Source organism: Podarcis raffonei, chromosome 12, assembly GCF_027172205.1.
Source record: "Podarcis raffonei isolate rPodRaf1 chromosome 12, rPodRaf1.pri, whole genome shotgun sequence".
Taxonomy (NCBI): domain Eukaryota; kingdom Metazoa; phylum Chordata; class Lepidosauria; order Squamata; family Lacertidae; genus Podarcis; species Podarcis raffonei.
The window spans coordinates 8,157,102-8,176,916 of NC_070613.1; the positions used below are offsets into that span (position 1 = coordinate 8,157,102).

At 44.9% G+C, this 19,815-nt stretch overlaps 1 protein-coding gene across 5 annotated transcripts in view; it reads left to right on the forward strand.

Annotated features, from left to right (window-relative positions):
* CRHR2 (corticotropin releasing hormone receptor 2) overlaps nt 1-19,815 on the forward strand; it is a 191,179-nt gene that overhangs the window by 102,308 nt on the left and 69,056 nt on the right. For all 5 annotated transcript variants that reach the window (XM_053359521.1, XM_053359522.1, XM_053359519.1 and 2 more), the window contains one exon: nt 19,666-19,751. In XM_053359521.1, the coding sequence (XP_053215496.1) occupies nt 19,666-19,751 (86 nt within the window). The remainder of the gene's footprint in view (nt 1-19,665; nt 19,752-19,815) is intronic.

A 19,815-nucleotide genomic window follows, 5' to 3' on the forward strand; every position in this document is an offset into this window, starting at 1 on the left:
ATATTCTGTTGTGTGTGAGGCGAACATTTGACACCCTCCCCACAGCCCTTGCAGTGCTGGGTAAACAAGACATATGCTTTGGGAAGGAGATCATAGAATCATAGAATCATAGAATCATAGAGTTGGAAGAGACCACAAGGGCCATCGAGTCCAACCCCCTGCCAAGCAGGAAACACCATCAGAGCACTCCTGACATATGGTTGTCAAGCCTCTGCTTAAAGACCTCCAAAGAAGGAGGGGGTTGCTTGGCAGGGGGTTGGACTCGATGGCCCTTGTGGTCTCTTCCAACTCTATGATTCTATGATTCTATGACTCCACCACACTCCTTGGCAGCAAACTCCACTGTCAAACAGCTCTTACTGTCAGGAAGTTCTTCCTAATGTTTAGGTGGAATCTTCTTTCCTGCAGTTTGGATCCATTGCTCCGTGTCCGCTTCTCTGGAGCAGCAGAAAACAATCTTTCTCCCTCCTCTATGTGACATCCTTTTATATATTTGAACATGGCTATCATATCACCCCTTAACCTCCTCTTCTCCAGGCTAAACATGCCCAGCTCCCTTAGCCGTTCCTCATAAGGCATCGTTTCCAGGCCTTTGACCATTTTGGTTGCCCTCCTCTGGACACATTCCAGTTTGTCAGTGTCCTTCTTGAACTGTGGCACCCAGAACTGGACACAGTACTCCAGGTGAGGTCTGACCAGAGCAGAATACAGTGGCACTATTACTTCCCTTGATCTCAATGCTATACTCCTATTGATGCAGCCCAGAATTGCATTGGCTTTTTTAGCTGCCGCGTCACACTGTTGGCTCATGTCAAGTTTGTGGTCAACCAAGACTCCTAGATCCTTTTCACATGTACTGCTCTCAAGCCAGGTGTCACCCATCTTGTATTTGTGCCTCTCATTTTTTTGCCCAAGTGCAATACTTTAAATTTCTCCCTGTTAAAATTCATCTTGTTTGTTTTGGCCCAGTTCTCCAATCTGTCAAGGTCGTTTCGAAGTGTGATCCTGTCCTCTGGGGTGTTAGCCACCCCTCCCAGTTTGGTGTCATCTGCAAATTTGATCAGGATGCCCTTGAGTCCATCATCCAAGTCGTTGATAAAGATGTTGAATAAGACCGGTCCCAAGACAGAACCCTGTGGCACCCCACTAGTCACTCTTCTCCAGGATGAAGAGGAACCATTGATGAGCACCCTTTGGGTTCGGTCAGTCAGCCAGTTACAAATCCACTGAGTGGTAGCATAGTCAAGACCGCATTTTACCAGCTTCTTTACAAGAATATCATGGGGCACCTTGTCAAATGCCTTGCTGAAATCAAGGTAGGCTACATCCACTGTGTTCCCTTCATCTACCAGGCTTGTAATTCTGTCAAAAAACGAGATCAGGTTAGTCTGACATGACTTATTTTTCAGAAATCCATGCTGACTATTGGTGAGGCTCTGGCAGGGAGTGAACTTTCCAGGGAGATGTGAGGCTCTGGCAGGGAGTGAACTTTCCAGATAGATACAGTACGACCACATTGCGTTCATTTAACTTGTGCTATTTCAACCTTGTGTGGTTGAAGGCCAGCTGTTTGGAATTGTGTGTGTTAAATGCAAGCAAGGCAGAGAGGAGAGCTTAAAGGGTTTCCCAGAGTAGAAAGAGTTTTTGAGCTCTCTGACTTACCCCAGTGAGGTAAGTCCTGCTCAGTGTGCCAGTTCTGGGATGCTATCATTGTGGGAATGTTCAGGGAGGCAGGAGAGGATATATTGTTTATTAATAGCCTTCCTAACTTGCGCTAGCAAGTTCCTTTACTTAGCAGAGCTTCACATTCCCGTTTTAAATGCACAGCGGATAACTGGTTGCAGGCTTGTGTAAGCCTCTCACTATTAGGTTCCTGGCAAGTTCCCTTATGGGGGATGCAGGTAGCGCTGTGGGTTAAACCACAGAGCCTAGGACTTGCCAATCAGAAGGTCGGCAGTTCGAATCCCCGTGACGGGGTGAGCTCCCATTGCTCGGTCCCTGCTCCTGCCAACCTAGCAGTTCGAAAGCACCTCAAAGTGCAAGTAGATAAATAGGTACTGCTCCGGCGGGAAGGTAAACAGAAGGTAAACAGCCGTTCGCCAGAAGCGGCTTAGTTATGCTGGTCACATAACCTGGAAGCTGTCTGCGGACAAACGGTGGCTCCCTCGGCCAATAAAGTGAGATGAGCGCCGTAACCCCAGAGTCAGTCACGACTGGACCTAATAGTCAGGGGTCCCTTTACCTAAGTTCCCTTATATCTCTCTTAAAGGAAAAACACACACCACAATCTTGTGTAAAGTATATAAAAGAAGTTTACTCACATTCAGTTCACAGTTGGATCCCTGAAGGCAGACATCGTTACATGTGGATCTGTCCCATATGGGGATAATCCTAGTGTCCTCTGTTGGCTGGAAGCTGCTCCAACGATGGAGGAAGTCAAAGAGAGAGAGAGTGCTGCGAGCCTTGTCCTTTTGTTACCTGGACAGGTAAGGTCACACCCACCTCTAGTCACATGCAAAGGAAGTATGTCCCAGCCAGGAGAAAACAGGAAGTTTTCAGCTGGCTGGACCAAACATTCCCCCACATGTCCACTCTAGGAAAACAAGGAATGTTGTATTTGACTGCTACTTATGTGCCACATCCCACAATAATGGTACCATCTGAGTTCCTGTGGTATCTCGTGTGAGCATCCCTAGGCTTCCAGAGTTTGTTAAAACTTGCTGAGAACTGTAACTCTGTGAGGCCAGAGTTCTTTGAGGAGAAGAATCTATTGTGTGTACACAGCATCAGAGAGATGGGACCTGGGGACCTTTCCCTGATGCAAAATCCTTGCAGTTCTGCACTTTATTATTCATTAATGCCTCCCACCGAACCACACACATGGTGTGGATTACTATGCAACTGAACAATCTGAATTCCAGCAGCCCATCGTTTCTTCCCCTTCCTTCCTCTGCTTTCCAGCTACACTAAGTGAACATTCTTCAATTAGAGGCAGTCCCACAGTCCTACACAGGCAAAGCAATTTGATTTTTCAAAGGAGGCCAGGGATGCAGAATCTATAATATAACTTTCATCTTTAGAAAGAAAATTAGGCATGAACACTGCAGATGGAAATGTTGTTTCAGGGAGGTGTTGCATAAAGGATTTCATTTGTCTTCAAAGCGGATTCCTTCTCTCTTTTTTTTCTTGCTTGATGATTAATTTCCCTTTCCCTGCAAGAGATGTTTTGTCTTCCTAGGCTTTGTTTTGGCTCTGCACCCTCCTTGAGTGTCAGAACCTGGCCAGAATGTGTCCCTGAATATTATGATGGCCTGGATGGAGAGGCATGGGCATCTAGGAACCTCTGTGTGGCTGGAATACCGCATACAAAACAAAAATAAGAGTTAAATAGGTTGCTGTGCCCCCCTTTGCATCTTGCCACCACTGGCTGTGGGCCCCAGAAGGTTTCAGATGATGGAGTATGGCCCTCACGCTGAAAGAAAAGCTTCTCCAGCCCTGCTTTATAGAAACACGTGGCCTATCCTTAAATGTTTGCTCAGAACCCAACCTCAGAAAAGCCATTTGGTGTATTCCCAACAATAATCACTCCTTAGCAAATAATATCTCCCAGATCAGGGTGTACATCTATTCCACAGATCTTGTTTGATCAAGAGAAAAATCCACCTTCTTCTTTGGTGATCACCCACGACCCTGAGATTAAGAGTCTCGTGCTCTGCCATTGAGCTACTTCATCTCTGCTTGGAACCCATAGCTGCTTCTTCTTTGGCGATCCCTCATAGCCGAGTAAGTTTGTCTTCCATGAACAGGGTCTTAACATTGAGTACGTAAGTGACTGTAGAGGCCAATTCTGAATCCACACATCCTTTCACAGTGGGGATATAGGTTTCCAGGAGGGAGTTGATCACAGTGAGGGTTTGCCAAACGTACCTTCTCCTTAGCACGTTTCTCCCTTTCGTCCTGAGTTCGAGCGTCTTCAAAGCCCATGACACCTTTGGGAAAGGCTGTTCTCCAATTGGAGCACTCGCAGGCCAGTGTTTCCCAGTTGTCGGTGTTTATACTACACTTCTTTAGATTTGCCTTGAGAGCGTCTTTAGACCTCTTTTGTTGATCACCAGCATTACGCTTTCCATTTTTAAGTTGGGAATAGAGTAGTTGCTTTAAGGAATCCACACAACATGACCAGTCCAAATAAGTTGATGTTGAAGAATCCTTGCTTCGACACTGGTGATCTTTGCTTCTTCCAGTACACTGGCATTAGTTTGCCTGTCTTCCCAAACGATGTGTAAAAAATTTCAGAGACATTGTTGATAGAATTTTTCGAGGAGTTGGAGATGGTGTTTATATCAACATCTTCTAATGCCTTTTCTGACAGTTTTTAGTCCCCCCCCCCCTTCCAACGCCTGAGTCATGCTGAGGCAACCCAGCCAAGGCAGGAGATGATCACCAGACTTTCACATCAAATGCCATGGTTTTGATCCAGACCATGAGTTGCTTGTATGGAACTCCCACTGAAATCAATAGGCCTTATCGTATGGCATAACTTATTTCAGTGGGGACTAAATTCAACTAACTTAGTCTGGATCCAACCCAATATGAACAAATAGCTGCAGGCATGCATTGAGTTTCATACTCCACAAAGTATATCTTGTGAACCACCATGAAATCTTGTGATGATGGGAAATATATAAATCTAATAAATAAAATAATAAAAAATAAAATATGGCAAGTCCTCTTGAGGGCATTGATCTGGTCTTCACAGGTGATGCATTCATAGGTATTTAAGAACCACACTTGGGGCCATCTATAGGTTTCTAGAAGCCCTCTAGTTGGTAAAAAAACACACCACAATATTTATTTATTGAAGTACATTATTAAATACATACACACACACACACACACACAGTCCTCCAGTCTTGTTTTATCAGCTGCAAACTATCTTAAACCAACAAATCAGCTAGAGAGGACCTGTGTGAAAAGGAGGCATCTACAACACAGAATTGCAGCTGCCTGTCTCATTGCCAAGGAGACGGATTTCCATGAGGCTGGTGCAGCCATGTTGTCAAGGCCTTGTTGTCAGGAAGCACTGACCGGTCTGGCAGCACCAGCAAGGCCTCATCAACTGAACACAGGAACCAGGGGGGCATAACCGGGGTAAGGCAATCTCTAAAGTGACCTAGTCTTGAGTTCTTTAGGCTTTTGTAAAAGGTAAGACAAAAGAAGGGCCCTACTGGACCACCACAAAGGCCTATCTAGTCCAGCAGCCTGTCCTCACATTGGCCAACGCATGGGAACTCCACAAGTTAGAACCTGAATGCAACAGCATTCTCCCCACTTGTAATTCCTAGCAAGTGGTAGTCAGAGGCAACAATTCTGCTTCCGACAATGGTAACAGAATAAAGGTAAAGGGACCCCTGACCATTAGGTCCAGTCGTGACCGACTTTGGGGTTGTGGCGCTCATCTCGCTTTATTGGCCGAGGGAGCCGGCTTACAGCTTCTGGGTCATGTGGCCAGCATGACTAAGCCACTTCTGATGAACCAGAGCAGCACACAGAAACGCCATTTACCTTCCTGCCAGAGCGTTACCTATTTATCTACTTGCACTTTGACGTGCTTTTGAACTGCTAGGTTGGCAGGAGCAGGGACTGAGCAACGGGAGCTCACCCTGTCACTAACAGCCGTGGGAAGCTTTATTTATTTATTGCATTTTACAGACCCTCCAAGTGCCCCTATTTTCCAGGGACACTCCCGGACTTACAGAAGCCATCTTGGTTTCTGATTTGATCCCGGAATGTCCCACTTTTTCTTAGGACATCCCTATTTTAATCTGAGATATGTTGGAGGCTATGCATTTATAATCCCACCTTACCTCCAAGGTGAATGTACAAGATTCTCCCCCCTCCCCATTTTAACTCCACAACAACCCTGAAGTAGGGTAGGCTGAGGGACAGTGACTGGCCCCAGGCCACCAGGTGTTCTTCACAGCCAGGTAGAGATTTGAACCCTGGTCTCCCAGGTCCTGGTCCAACATACCAACGATCGGGTTTGTCCAATCCTCTGCTGAAGCCATCCAAGTTGGCGGCCGACACTGTGTCTTCCGAAAGTGAATTCCATATTTTGGCTGTGTGCTGGTGTAGCCTTATTAGACTTTGGTGGGCTCTGCATTGCTCCCGGACGGGAGGAAGGAAGTCAAATGACACCGAGGGTTGGTTCAGAGAAAGAGTTCTTTATTTCTGCTCTCCGGAGCAGCAGAAAGGCACTTGCGTGGTCAGTCCACAGCAAGTCCAAAGAAATGAGAAATTTCATGCAATATATATATCCTCCAGGCACCCTCTCCCCCTTCCCCAGGAATCCAGCCACGTCAGCTTGTCCACGCAGGTTGGCATCACAGATGTCCCTGCTCCGGCACTCTTAACCATAAAAGGGATTTCCTTCCTGAACTCCTGACCATAAAAGGGTTTTCCTTCCTACACTCTTATCTTGGAACAAGAGGTCACCAACTCCAAGAACATACTCTGACACTGTTCTCGGACTAGGTCTGTGCGTCAGAGTGTGGTCAGGACATAAGATAAGACCTAGACATGTCATCCCTACTCCACTGGAACAGCCAAGGTCATCCGTTGCCGTGACTGATAAAGGAGAGAGCTTTGTTTATGCAGCTCTGTTCTTGTTATGCATTTGCTCAACAGCTCAAGTTTATGCATTTTAGAAATGCTTTCTTGGAGAAAGAAGAAGGGGGGGGAGTTTGGGTCAGTTTCAAACTGACTGCACAGAAACCCATTCCTTCACTGGTGAAGTACTTTCTCTTGTCTGTCCTGAATCTCTGAAGACATTGAACTCGGCAGCCGGTACAGTTCTTTCAACAAAGGTGTTCCTTGTTGACAGGAGCCTGCCCCACAGAGCAACCTAGCTCCGGCGTAAATATGTGCTGTGCGAAAAGTACTCGTAGTTTTCCGGGAGGTTAGGAAGCCAATCTGTCTCAAGTCCAGGCAATTTGCAATCACAACAACATCTTTCTACAAGTAGTTGCCTTGGGGTCAACCAACCACCTGCCCTTAAGCTGGCAAAGCACACTTTTAATTGCCGGCATTTGTTCCCGAGGCAAATGTTATCAGCTCTGCCAATCTATCACTGCTGTCTTTACACAGGCTCGCTGTCATGCATGGATGAAGGTAGATTACATTTTTCATCTTAATTGAGGCGGCTAGATATGTAACCCTTGTCGAAAAATAAAAATAATTGGCACGTACCCCGCACCCTCGCCTCGCCCGATCATAATTAGATTATTCCTAAGTAGCTGGAATGCAAGGTACACTGAAGTCATTTTAAAGTACACAGTTCTGCATTTGCATCGCTCTCTGAATGTATCACTGAGACAGTGTTGAAATCAGCACTGACCATCTAGCAGCGGCCACAGATAATTTGGCCAGAGTTGCTCCATTTGTTGACTTTCTGTCTCTCGGGGGAATTTTGCTAGTGAGGATGGAGGGTGGGTGGCAAGAATTCGCCTCTGACAACAGGGTCAATACACCTTCCCAGAGCCCCCACAATGCAATGTCTCCAGTGCTGTGCAGATAAAATCACTCAAAGCCATACCAAACCTGGGGTGCCTCTTTGCTTGGAAGTGCTTGACTGGAAGCAGCAGCGGACCTACGTTTTGGAGGACCTGAAATTTGAAGTGTTATGGTGACCTGTTCACAACCAGCAGTGAGTTTTGGATAACCACTGTTAATCTTCTTCAATGGGCTTGTTCCACAACAGATCACCACACCTTGACATCTGTGCTACTGACTCTCAAACTTTGTTGAAATACAGTGGTACCTTGATGTGGCGATCACACAGGGTCCCCGGACGTTTCACCACCTATTGATCCCTGTGCCACCACTTTACTTCCCGCTGCCACCACTCAGGGCCTACCTGGTATAATATTGAGTCCAGTCAGGGTTAAATTGGAACATAAACTTTTGTTTATTTATTGCAGGTTAACAAGCGTGTGGTTTCATAAACGGTATCGGTCAATTACAATCATGGGGTGCCTATCCAGACCTATAACTTCCGCTACCTGCTCTCACTCACTAAGCCGCCTCTCAGATATTTTCTTGTCTTCCTAGCTCCTAACTGTTCCTGACTCAGCTTCTTTCGCTACACTAACTCGACCTACCCACAGACTCTATCCCAATTCACTCCCACTCCAACCAACCACCCAACTCCCAACAAACTCCTCCCTTTGCCCCTCCCAGAGCTGGTTTTATAGTCCCTCTGACTCCACCCCCTGGGTCCTGATTGGGTAACCTGTTTAACTATTTCACCTCCAACACTGTCATATGTTAACGTCACACTTGGTTCTCAAACTTAATCCATTCCGGCAGCCCGTTCCAAAACCAAAGCATTCCGAAACCAAGGTGCGCTTTTCCATAGAAAGTAATGCAAAATGGATGAATCCATTCCAGACTTTGAAAAACAACCCCTAAAACAGATCACTTGCCAGATTACTTACACGGACACCACTTTCATGCTTAGAAATAATTTGCTTCTTTACCTCTGTTGTTGTTCTGTCAATGGTTCTCTTGGCTTTGCATCTTTTATCCATTTCCGCAGTCACACAATCAATCAATCAGTCGCTGAACTGGGTTCTACACAGTCACAAAAACAAAACAAAAAGCCACACAAAAAACCGCAAAATAAATAGCAAAAACAGACAGACCTCAGCGTAGCACCCACAACAGAAGTGTGGCACTCAAAACAGAGCACATTTGACTTCCAAAGAAAGTTCGCAATCCCAAACACTTACTTCCATGTTTGCAGCTTTCGGGTTCCAAGTTGTTCGAAAACGAATCTGTTCAAAAACCAAGGTACCGCTGTATATACAACAAAAAATTGATCGATGTGAGTCCTGCAACTCAAATTGGGTCTCCTAGACCTAAAATGTTCAAGCAATGCAGACTGAAGTCACTTCTGGGGATCCTCTGGGATTAGGAGCCCTGAAGCTTAAGCTTCATTCGTTTCATAGTAGATCTGCCCCACTGTCCGGAAACATTTGAGTGATGGGCAAATTCAGTCTTTGGGAACTCCAGTAGGTGGGTGAATTGGAACTTAATGGTGCAATCCACAGACAGCGCTGGCAGAGCAGCAAAACCACCAGCACATCTTCAGTCCACACACTTGTGGCGGCTGTGATTGAGAGTGGGAAAGGAGGAAACTCGAGTCTGATCCTTGTGCCAGGTCTTGCCCTGCCCTGCTCTCAAAATACCCCATGGCAGGGTTTTCCACTGGGCTCCACCAACAACACACACATAGAGCCCTGGCTGGATCAGGCCAGTGGCCCATCTAGTCCAGCATCCCATGGCTGGATGTGGAAGAGTGTGTCAGGAGTTAAGTCTACACTTGAGTAGGACTCTGGCAGAGACACATGCCCGACTGGCATGTTCCCTCCCTCCTGGTTGATCGTTCGGGAGATTCAAAAGCTTTCTTCAGCCCAAACATCACAACGACTGATGCCAACCAACACCGGCACACTTAGGGATCCGCAGAGTTTGCGCAACTTGCGTGACAGACCTCAGCAACTCAGCATTTTGGCTAATCTACTTTATTGACATATAAATACACACGGAGCACTGCAACATGGCTCCCTCTCTCTCTAGCATCAGACAGCAAAGAGAAAAAGAACAAAGGACAATAGTTCCACTTCACGGAACACAGTAACACAAACATCCTGTCTCCATCACTTCCCACTCTGTGGAGTCAAAACATATACCATCATGTGAAAGACAACAGTCCCATGACTGCAGCCATGGAGCAGGAATTCTAACAGAGTGGTGGGAGCTGCCTGCCCAGAGATGACACAGAAGACAATTTGGACCCTGGATCACTTTGGTGGGACACTGGGGAGCAGTCTGGGGAAGGGACGACCTGGGAGGTGCTAGAAGCAGGGGCACTGAGCGATTAAGGAGGGTCAGAAGGAGGAGGGCCTTCCAGGACAGGGTTAGAGGCTGAGAGTCGCAGTGTGAGCACAAACTCAGGTAGAGAGGATTCAGACGTTGCCCCTGCTACCCAGCAGCAGGACAGTCCCAGTCCTGCTGGCGCTCCTTCCCCTCTGATACCTTCCTCAAGGAGAGTCCTGCACGCTCCTGAGCAATAAGCCAGGCAGGTTCAGAGGTGGAGTCCACCCTCTTCATCTTCTTGGGAACGATCCAGAGTGAGAAGCTAGAGGGGGAACGGCAAGGCCAGTGGTCAGTTTCAACAACGTCTCCGCTGAATGAAGACAAACCAGCAGATTCTGCTGTGTTGTCCTTTTCTGTTAATTCAAAGCTAGCCGCATTCTGTGCCTCCTGTGCTTCCCTGTCCTGTGGATGACTTGGGCTAGCCTGACAGCCTCCTGACACGTGGTCACAGTGGCCAACCTGATGCCTGTAGGGAATCTGCAAGCACAACCAGTGCCGGATTTACGTACAGTGGTACCTCTGGTTACGTACTTAATTCATTCCAGAGGTCCGTTCTTAACCTGAAACTGTTCTTAAGCTGAAGACCACTTTAGCTAATGGGGCCTTCTACTGCTGCTGCTGCACCACCACTGCACAATTTCTGTTCTCATCCTGAAGCAAAGTTCTTAACCTGAGGTAATATTTCTGGGTTAGCGGAGTCTGTAACCTGAAGTGTATGTAACCTGAAGCGTATGTAACCCTGTGTGCCACTGTATAAGCTAAGCAAGCTATAGCTTAGGGCCCCACTCTCTTGGGGGCCCCCAAAAAAATTAAAGGAAAAAACCCCTGGATGTACATTTCCAAAAGATAAGATAAAAAAGAACTAAAATAAAACCTACATACAGCAACAGTGTTTTTGTTGTGTAGGCTTCTGTGATGTTAGTCATGGGCCCCGCCTGCTAGCCTGCTCCCTTAAAATATCACTGGTTTGCTCATTTCTATATATAGGGTGCCTATATTCTACATGTGCAAATACCTTGAGAAACCTATTAGGTCCATAAATTACCATATAGCATATATTCAACACAAAAAACAGACAATTTGTTGTTGACAAAGGACAGCTGGACATGTAAAGGGCCCCATTACCTTCAGTAGCTTAGGGCCTCATCAAACCTAAATCCGACCCTGAGCACGACACCAGCACAAGAACACTCTCACCATCTTTTTATTTCCAGCAAATGGTAGTCTGTTTGCTTTCTGTCTCTGGAGGAATTTCACTAGCTTGGGATAAGGATAAAGGTAAAGGTAAAGGGACCCCTGACCATTAGGTCCAGTCGCGGCCGTCTCTGGGGTTGCGGCGCTCATCTCACTTTACTGGCCGAGGGAGCCGGCGGACAGCTTCTGGGCCATGTGGCCAGCATGACTAAGCTGCTTCTGGCGAACCAGAGCAGCACACGGAAACGTTGTTTACCTTCCTGCCGGAGTGGTACCTATTTATCTACTTGCACTTGATGTGCTTTCGAACTGCTAGGTTGGCAGGAGCAGGGACCAAGCAATGGGAGCTCACCCCGTTGCGGGGATTCAAACCGCCAACCTTCTGATCGGCAAGTCCTAGGCTCTGTGATTTAACCCACAGTGCCAACCCCTTCCCTTTCAGTAGCTTAGGGCCTCATTAAACCTAAATCCGGCCCTGAGCATGACTCCAGCACAAGAACTCTCTCGCCATCTTTTTATTTTCAGCAAATGGTAGTCTGTTTGCTTTCTGTCTCTGGAGGAATTTCGCTAGCTTGGGTTGGGATAAGGATGGATGGCAAGAATTCAGCGGAGACAGCATTTGCCACTCACCTGCATGAGGATACTGTGGCGCTTGAATCCTGCTTACAAGCTTTCTACAAGTATCTGGTCGGCCGCTGTGAAAACAGGGCGTGCAACTAAATGGATGTTGCCCCTTTGTTCTCTCTCCGGACACGCAAGGTTGGCAGGTTTTTGAAATGATACGAAAACTTGCCTGATCCGCTTGGCCAGAGGCAGAAGTGGGAAATCGCAAACGCTGATCTCTGTATTGAACCGCCTTCATCGCTCTGAGAAAAAAGAAAGTGCTATCTGCCTCTAGCTCAGGAAGCTTCCTCTCCTCTGAATTTAAGCTAATCACCATAAAAATGAGATTGCAGAGGCTTCGCCATGAATATATTCATCAGCTAGAAAATGGATCCTTGATTTCCCCCCCGCTTGGAAAATAATTTGAGCGAGTTGGATTGTAAGAATTTTTTTAAAATAGATAGAAAAACGAAACCTATCACTAGGAGGTGTTTTAAATAATTGTGGCAACTGAGCTGATTAATTTTTTTTCACCTTGCAATTATCGTGTGTGTGTGTGTGTGTGTATGTATATACATACTTTAATTCTCATTGCCCTTTATTTTGAAGTTCCCAATCTATTCCTGGTGCCAGAATATGATTCAGAATGAACTCCTGTCAAAACTATCTTTTACAACTGTCAGCAAACAAATCTAATATTCCAGAAAGCAATTTTAACGCAGTGCTTCTGACTGCGTTCAGCTGAAGAAAATGAATTTTTGGCTAAACCCTATCTCGACAAAATCCTCCATTTAATCACTTGGGAGCAGAGTTGGAGGCTAGAAAATGCCAGGCGTCATTCAGATATTAAGTGCAGGAAAGGTGTGTACAGAATCACAAGGCAAAGAAAGGCACCCAGAATTATAGACACACACACACACCCAGAAAAAAAAAATCAATTTGGTCCAAAAGTGTCTGAAAAACATCTACTGTTTTCGCCGGCAATGCTGTGTGAATTTTGGTTTTATATCGTCGCAATATATATTGCCCCTTGATTGATAATAGAAGAAAGCATACCCTCCAGCATCTCTCTGATGAAAATAAGGACGTCCTATTCCCTAATAATAATAATTTTATTATTGCAACCTTTAGAAGACATCTGAAGGCAGCCCTGTATAGGGAAGGTTTTAAATGTTTAATGTTTTATTATGTTTTTATATATGTTGGAAGCCACCCAGAGTGGCTGGGGCAACCCAATCAGATGGATAGAGTATAAATATTATTATTTGTTACTATTATTATTATGAAATATGACTCCCCTGTTTTCATGGGAGAAATGTTGGATGGTATGATTGAAGTGGGTTGGACTATGAAGGCAGAACATAGTCAGCACACAATGCTGGACTAGATGGGTCTTTGGCCTGATCCTGCAGACCTTTCTTATGTGCTTATGAAATGTACCCACATAAAAAGCACATTATTATTATTATTATTATTATTATTATTATTATTACTACTACTACTACTACTACTACTATTACTACTACTACTCCGCCTTTTTCCCTGACAGGGACTCAGTGACAGGGACTCAAAGTCTACAGATAAGAACTGCCAAAAAACATAGAAAAAGCAATAATTAAAAACAATGATAGAATTAAAGCCAGTGCCTTTTTTTTCTTTAAAAATAATAATAAATGTTTAGGTGTACTCACATTTTGACTCAAGAAAATCACCATTTTACAGTTCAAATCGGGGGAAATAAATACAGTAAATGGACAAAAGTACAAAGACTTACAAAATGTTTTGGGGTATGCGTCCCCCCAGTGATTAAATCTATCTGTTTATTTATCTGCCTGTCTATCTAGTTGAGATTCCTAGATAACCCTCAGGGTCGCTTCCAACTCTATGCTTCTTTGAGTCTATATATCATACCAATAAATACCATAAAAACCTCATGGCATCAGCCCTTTCCTTAAAAGCAGCCTGTTCCCAAAAGTCTGTTGGAAAAACAAGGGGGAAGTCAGCCTAGCTTCTCTAGGGAAGGAGTTCCAAAGTCTGGGAGCCACCACCAAGAAGACCCTCTCCCATGTTCCTATAAAATTATATTATTATTATTATTATTGATTCTGAATTGATTTTAGAATGTATTGATTTTAGAATGTATTTCAATTAATTGATTGTGATTTTATGGAACCTGTGTTACTTTTACTGTTGTTAGCCGCTCTGAGCCCGGCTTTGGCTGGGGGGGGGGATATAAATAAAATTATTATTATTATTATTATTATTATTATTATTATTATTATTATTACACCAAGAATGCCTGTGAGGGTGGCAGGACCAAGAGAAAGGCCTCCCACTACGATCTCAAAACCCAGGCAGGTTCGTATGAGGGGATGCCATCTTTTAAATGGCTTGGACTTAAGCTGCCTTAGTCAGGAGGTGTGGACCAGGCAACTTCGCTTTGGAAATGGCGCTTGCCAAACAATTCATAAAAGATGAATTCATAAAAGAGGCCATGACAAAATGGGCTATTGATTTCGGACATAACATAGACTATGATGCATGGGCTAAACTCTGGGATGAGAGTCTAAAATTCACCGCATGCTCTGCCTTAAAAGAGAATGTTATGAAGATGGTCTATCGTTGGTATCTCACTCCCACCAAATTGGCAAAAATGTATAGGACAAGTAGTAAAACTTGTTGGAAATGCAAGGAAAAGACGGCGACTTCTACCACATGTGGTGGTCATGTAATAAAATAAAAGAGTTTTGGGAATTGGTCCATAATGAGTTAAAAAAGATGTTTAAGTATAGTTTTCCCAAAAAGCCGGAAGAATTTTTGGTAGGCTTGGTGGGAGAAGATATTAAGAAGACAGACCAAAGACTATATCTGTATGCAACAACAGCAGCTAGAATATTGATAGCCCAAATGTGGAAGCTCCAGGAGATTCCGACGGTAAGAGAATGGCAGATAAAGCTGGTAGAATACGCTGAAATGGCCAAATTGACACACAGAATTTATGGTTTATATAAGTGAGAACTGTACAAATATGAAAACATTGGCAGGATTGAAATAAATCTTATGTCACGGTGTAATTTTTAATTAATGAAACTGTGAATTATAGATTGGAACAGGAAAACTTGTGGAAGGGAAGGACAGAAGTCAATGGCTCTATGGAGTATAAAGTAGGATATATGTAATAAGACCTGATGTTTTTGTTGGTTGGTGTTGGTTGGTGTTGGTGTTCTTAAATCTCAATAAAAATCATTTGGGGGAAAAGGAAATGGCGCTTGCCAACTCCCTCCCCACCCCTCAGTTGGAGCTGGTAGGAAGGGCAAAAAAAAAGTCTGTTAATAAGCTCAGTAGCAATATCTGTTTGTCCCCTGCTCAGCTCTTCACGAGCTGAAATTCTTCCCACCCCGAGACTGCAAGACCCTGGACCTGGGGGTCCCTTCCTACTCTACAATTCTATGGTTCTATGATTCTTGACATGTCGCATCATGTTTGCAACTGTGACCACTTCTGCGTTAGCGACTTCTGTGCCGTTAAGCAATCGTTCAAGCCTGAATTCCGATTCCTGTGGGTGATCTGATATTCCCAACGGGAGGAGGCCAGCAAGGGAATTGGCAATCAATTTAGCTGAAAGGCTCTTGATACTATTAGTTTGCTTTCAGAGAAATCAGTCAGGGGGAAACTTCAATTTATCAGTGAGCAGAAGAAAACAATAACCTCCCACCCCCTTGCCTTCATTATCCAAATGACCGCAATTATTCAGTACAGCTTGTTCAAAGGAAAAGCAGATCAATGTTTGAAAGGAAGATTCTCAGTTTTATTTTTAAAAAGAATAATGATGGCACAACTCTGATGGGAGCAGGAGAGTGTGTTCTGATTTGTGGTGAGTGCACTAAACAGAACTTTAAGTTTCTCTTTCTTTCTCCTGTAAAAAGATCTTAACTCAAAGGGTCTGTTCTATTTTTTATGATAATATTTTATTCATTTCCCCACAATTTAACAAATTCAGTTCAGTTTCCATACAATATCGCCTTAGCATTTGACTTCCCATCCTTACTTCCATGATGTTTCTCTTCAAATGCTTTAACCTACTGCCTAAAATGCAGTACAGTCATACCTCGGGTTACAGACACTTCAGGTTGCGTTTTTTTGGGTTACGGACCCACCAAAACCCGGAAGTACAGGAACAGGTTACTTCCGGGTTTGGGCGGTCGCGCATGCGCAGAAGCGCTAAATCGTGCTTTGCGTATGAGCAGAAGCGCCGAATCGCAACCCGTGCATGCACAGACACGGCACTGCAGGTTGTGAACACTGCGGGTTGCGAACGTGCCTCTGGCACGGATCACATTCGCAACCCGAGCATCCACTGTACTTATTTATGTAACATAGGCCCTACATTACATTCCTTTATCATCTCAATCCCTTTGCCTATGCTTCCAGTCTTGCCTGAAATTTCATTTGACTATAGCATTTTCTCAAATAATCCAAAAAAGGGTATCCAATCTTCCACAAACATTTCATCTTTTGGGTCTCTTATATTTGTCAGTAAAGGTAAAGGTAAAGGGACCCATGACCATTAGGTCCAGTCGTGGCCGACTCTGGGGTTGTGGCGCTCATCTCGCTTTATTGGCCAAGGGAGCCGGCGTACAGCTTCTGGGTCAGGTGGCCAGCATGACTAAGCCGCTTCTGGCAAACCAGAGCAGCGCATGGAAACGCCGTTTACCTTTCCACCGAAGCGGTACCTATTTATCTACTTGCACTTTAATGTGCTTTCGAACTGCTAGGTTGGCAGGAGCAGGGACCCAGCAACGGGAGCTCACCCCGTCGTGGGGATTCGAACCGCCGACCTTCTGATCGGCAAGTCATAGGCTCTGTGGTTTAACCCACAGTGCCCCACCTGCGTCCCCCAGCATCATGTGCAGCATGATAGAGCGCTTCTGCGCACACGCACGGTGCCCAAGCACTTCTGCGCATGCACACTCGGCGAAACCCAGAAGAATACACTTCCAGGTTTGCCGCATTCACAACCCGAAAGTTATGTTACCTGAAGGTAACGTAACTCGAGGGTCCACTGTATAGTGGTACCTTGGTTCCCAAACGGCTTAGTTGTCGAACAAATCCGTTCCCAGATGCAGCAAACCCGGAAATAAGTGTTCCGGTTTGCAAACATTTTTCAGAAGCCCAACATCCGGCATTGCTTCCTCGGCTTCTGATTGAGTGCAGGAAGCTCCTGCAGCCAATCAGAAGCTGCACCTTGGTTTTCGAATGGTTTTGGGAGTCGAACGGACTCCTGGAACAGATTTAGTTTGAGAACCAAGGCACCACTGTAAACCTGGTTGGTTGGTTGTCAAACGACAGAACCGCGTTGTATCATTTTTTCCTGTTTTCCTTAGAATCCTTTTATTTATTGCAACAAGAACATCTCCTTCAATAGCATTGACCTAAGCTGGGGAGAAAACAGTAAAGACCTGATGAAGAGAGCACAGCAGAGGTTATATTTTCTGAGAATCCTCCGGAAAAACAATCTCTCAAAGGACCTGTTGATGGCATTTTACCATTGTACTGTTGAGAGTGTATTACCTTATGGTCTGTGTGTGTGGTTTGGGAGCTGCAAGTTCAGGGGGGAAAACAATGCTGTTCAGGGTTGTAAAGACTGCGGAGAGAATAATTGGGTGCACTCTTCCCACCTTGGATCAAATCTATGCTGTCAGGTGCCATAAGAAAGCTGCAGAGATAGCGCAGGATAGTGCGCACCCCAGAAATTATCTCTTTCCGCTTCTGCCTTCTGGAAGAAGGTACAGGGTTATAAAGACTAGGACTAGCCGCCTGAGAAACAGTTTCTATCCAAATGCGATTTTGGTTTTAAACGCAGTGTAAGGTAGTCTCTATGGACATATATTGCATTTAATTATGGAGTATCAGAGTTTCTAGGGGGTTAGCTGGGATAGCAGGCTTGTTGGTTTCTGAATGTCTGATGTAGATTTTTTCAATTTTGTTGTTCTGTATGGGACAATGACAATAAAGAGTATTGTATTGTATCGTATCGTATGCTCAGACTCATCTACATTAGCTTAGGAAAAAAAGCCCAGATATTATTCTCCACTTTCAGTTTTAATGGTTTTACATTCTCACCCGTTTCAAGGCATATCTTCTTAGCACCAAGATTGATTTCACACAAGTGTTATGCTGAGCTATGGAATGGTGTTTCAATCGCTCGTTTAAGGCGTTCTTTTTTGTTTGTTTATAGAATTAGAAGTGTGCAGGAATCTCAACTAGATGGTACATGGCTGGTGGCCAGCCTCTGCTTAAATGCATCCAAGGATGAAAATAATAATAATAATAATAATAATAATAATAATAATAATAATAATAATAATATATTTATACCCCACCCTTCCCGGTTCAGAAAACCAGGCTCAAGGCGGCTAACAACAAAATTAAAACACTTAATTGATGCAACAAAAAACAGCATAAAATACAGTATAAAACGCAAATAACAATAAATTCAGAATTCAAAATCAATTTAGGGGGGAAATCCATCCAATAAACATTAGATGATCACCAGGGCTAGCTGGCTAAATTAGTCCTATTTGGGCCAGCGAGGAGACCAGGGGAGAACCAGCTGTGAGATCCCAGAGTGGGTAATCTTCATAAAAAGGGGAGGGGGAGGGAAGGAAGGGGAATAAAAGATCAGGCTAAGTTCAAATTGAAAGCCAAACGGAATAGCTCTGTCTTACAGGCCCCGTGGAAGGAAGTTAAATCCTGCAGGGCCCTGGTCTCATGGGACAGAGCATTCCACCAGGTTGGAGCCATCACTGAGAAGGCCCTGGCCCTGGTGGATGTACAGGAACAGGGGGAGAGGGTTAATCCTTCCTTCCCCCAGCTACACCCCCCAAAAAAACAAAAAGATTTAGAAAAGCCTACCTATTAGCTGGAACAGAAGACCTTTGTCAAGCTTTATTGCTGAGCTGGTGAAGGGTAGAGAAGAGGAGAGTGTGGGCAGTATCTGGTCTGCAGGCTGGTGAATTATTTGGGGAGGCCTTTGCCCTGAAAAGTAGCATATGGATATTCTACATAACTTAATAAATTCATTTGCTGCCTTACCTGCCTGAACAGGTGGGGGAGATTTCCCCCATGTAATACTACTACTAATAATAATAATGGATGGGGAGTGGGTGGCGCTGTGGTCTAAACCACTGAGGCTCTTGGGCTCACTGATCAGAAGGTCAGTGGTTCGAATCCCCATGACAGAGTGAGCTCCCGTTGCTCTGTCCCTGCTCCTGCCAACCTAGCAGTTCAAAAGCACGCCAGTGCAAGTAGATAAATAGGTACCGCTGTGGCAGGAAGGTAAACGGCGTTTATATGCGCTCTGGTTTCTGTCAAGGTGTCCCGTTGCACCAGAAGTGGTTTAGTCCTGCTGGCCACATGAGCTGTCTGTGGACAAATGCCGGCTCCCTTGGCCTGAAAGCGAGATGAGCGCCGCAATCCCATAGTCGCCTTTGACTGGACTTAACCATCCAGGGGTCCTTTTACTACTACTATTAATAATAATAATGTCATTGTTTGTTGTTGAAAACCAATTCCAGGCCTTTGGCATGGAATCAACTTGATCCCTCTTTCCTTTTTCCTTTCTCCTGTGATGGAACTCCTTTTTGGGGCTTTTTTCTGGCCCACGTAGGACCAGTCTGGATAGTTGGCCTTGGTGAAGACTTGACATTTTCATCCCCTAAAAACTTTTTGATTTGAGTTTCTACTGAAATGAGGTTGCATTTTAATGTTGTATTTTAGTCTTGTTTTTAAGTTGTATTTTAATCAATTGATTTTATACCTGGTGTTAGCCGCCCTGAGCCCGGTCTTGGCTGGGGAGGGCGGGGTATAAATAAAATTTATGATGATGATGATGTTTAATCTGATTTCATTTCTGGTTCTTCCTGTCAGGAAATGTTTACCGAGAATGCATGGGGAACGGGACCTGGGCCTCCAAGGCCAATTACTCCCAGTGTGAGCCGATTCTGGTTGAAGAGGTCTGTATCTCTCTGAGCTTTCCGCATTCTTGTTGCATGAAGTTTGTCAGTTTTTGGAAAACCC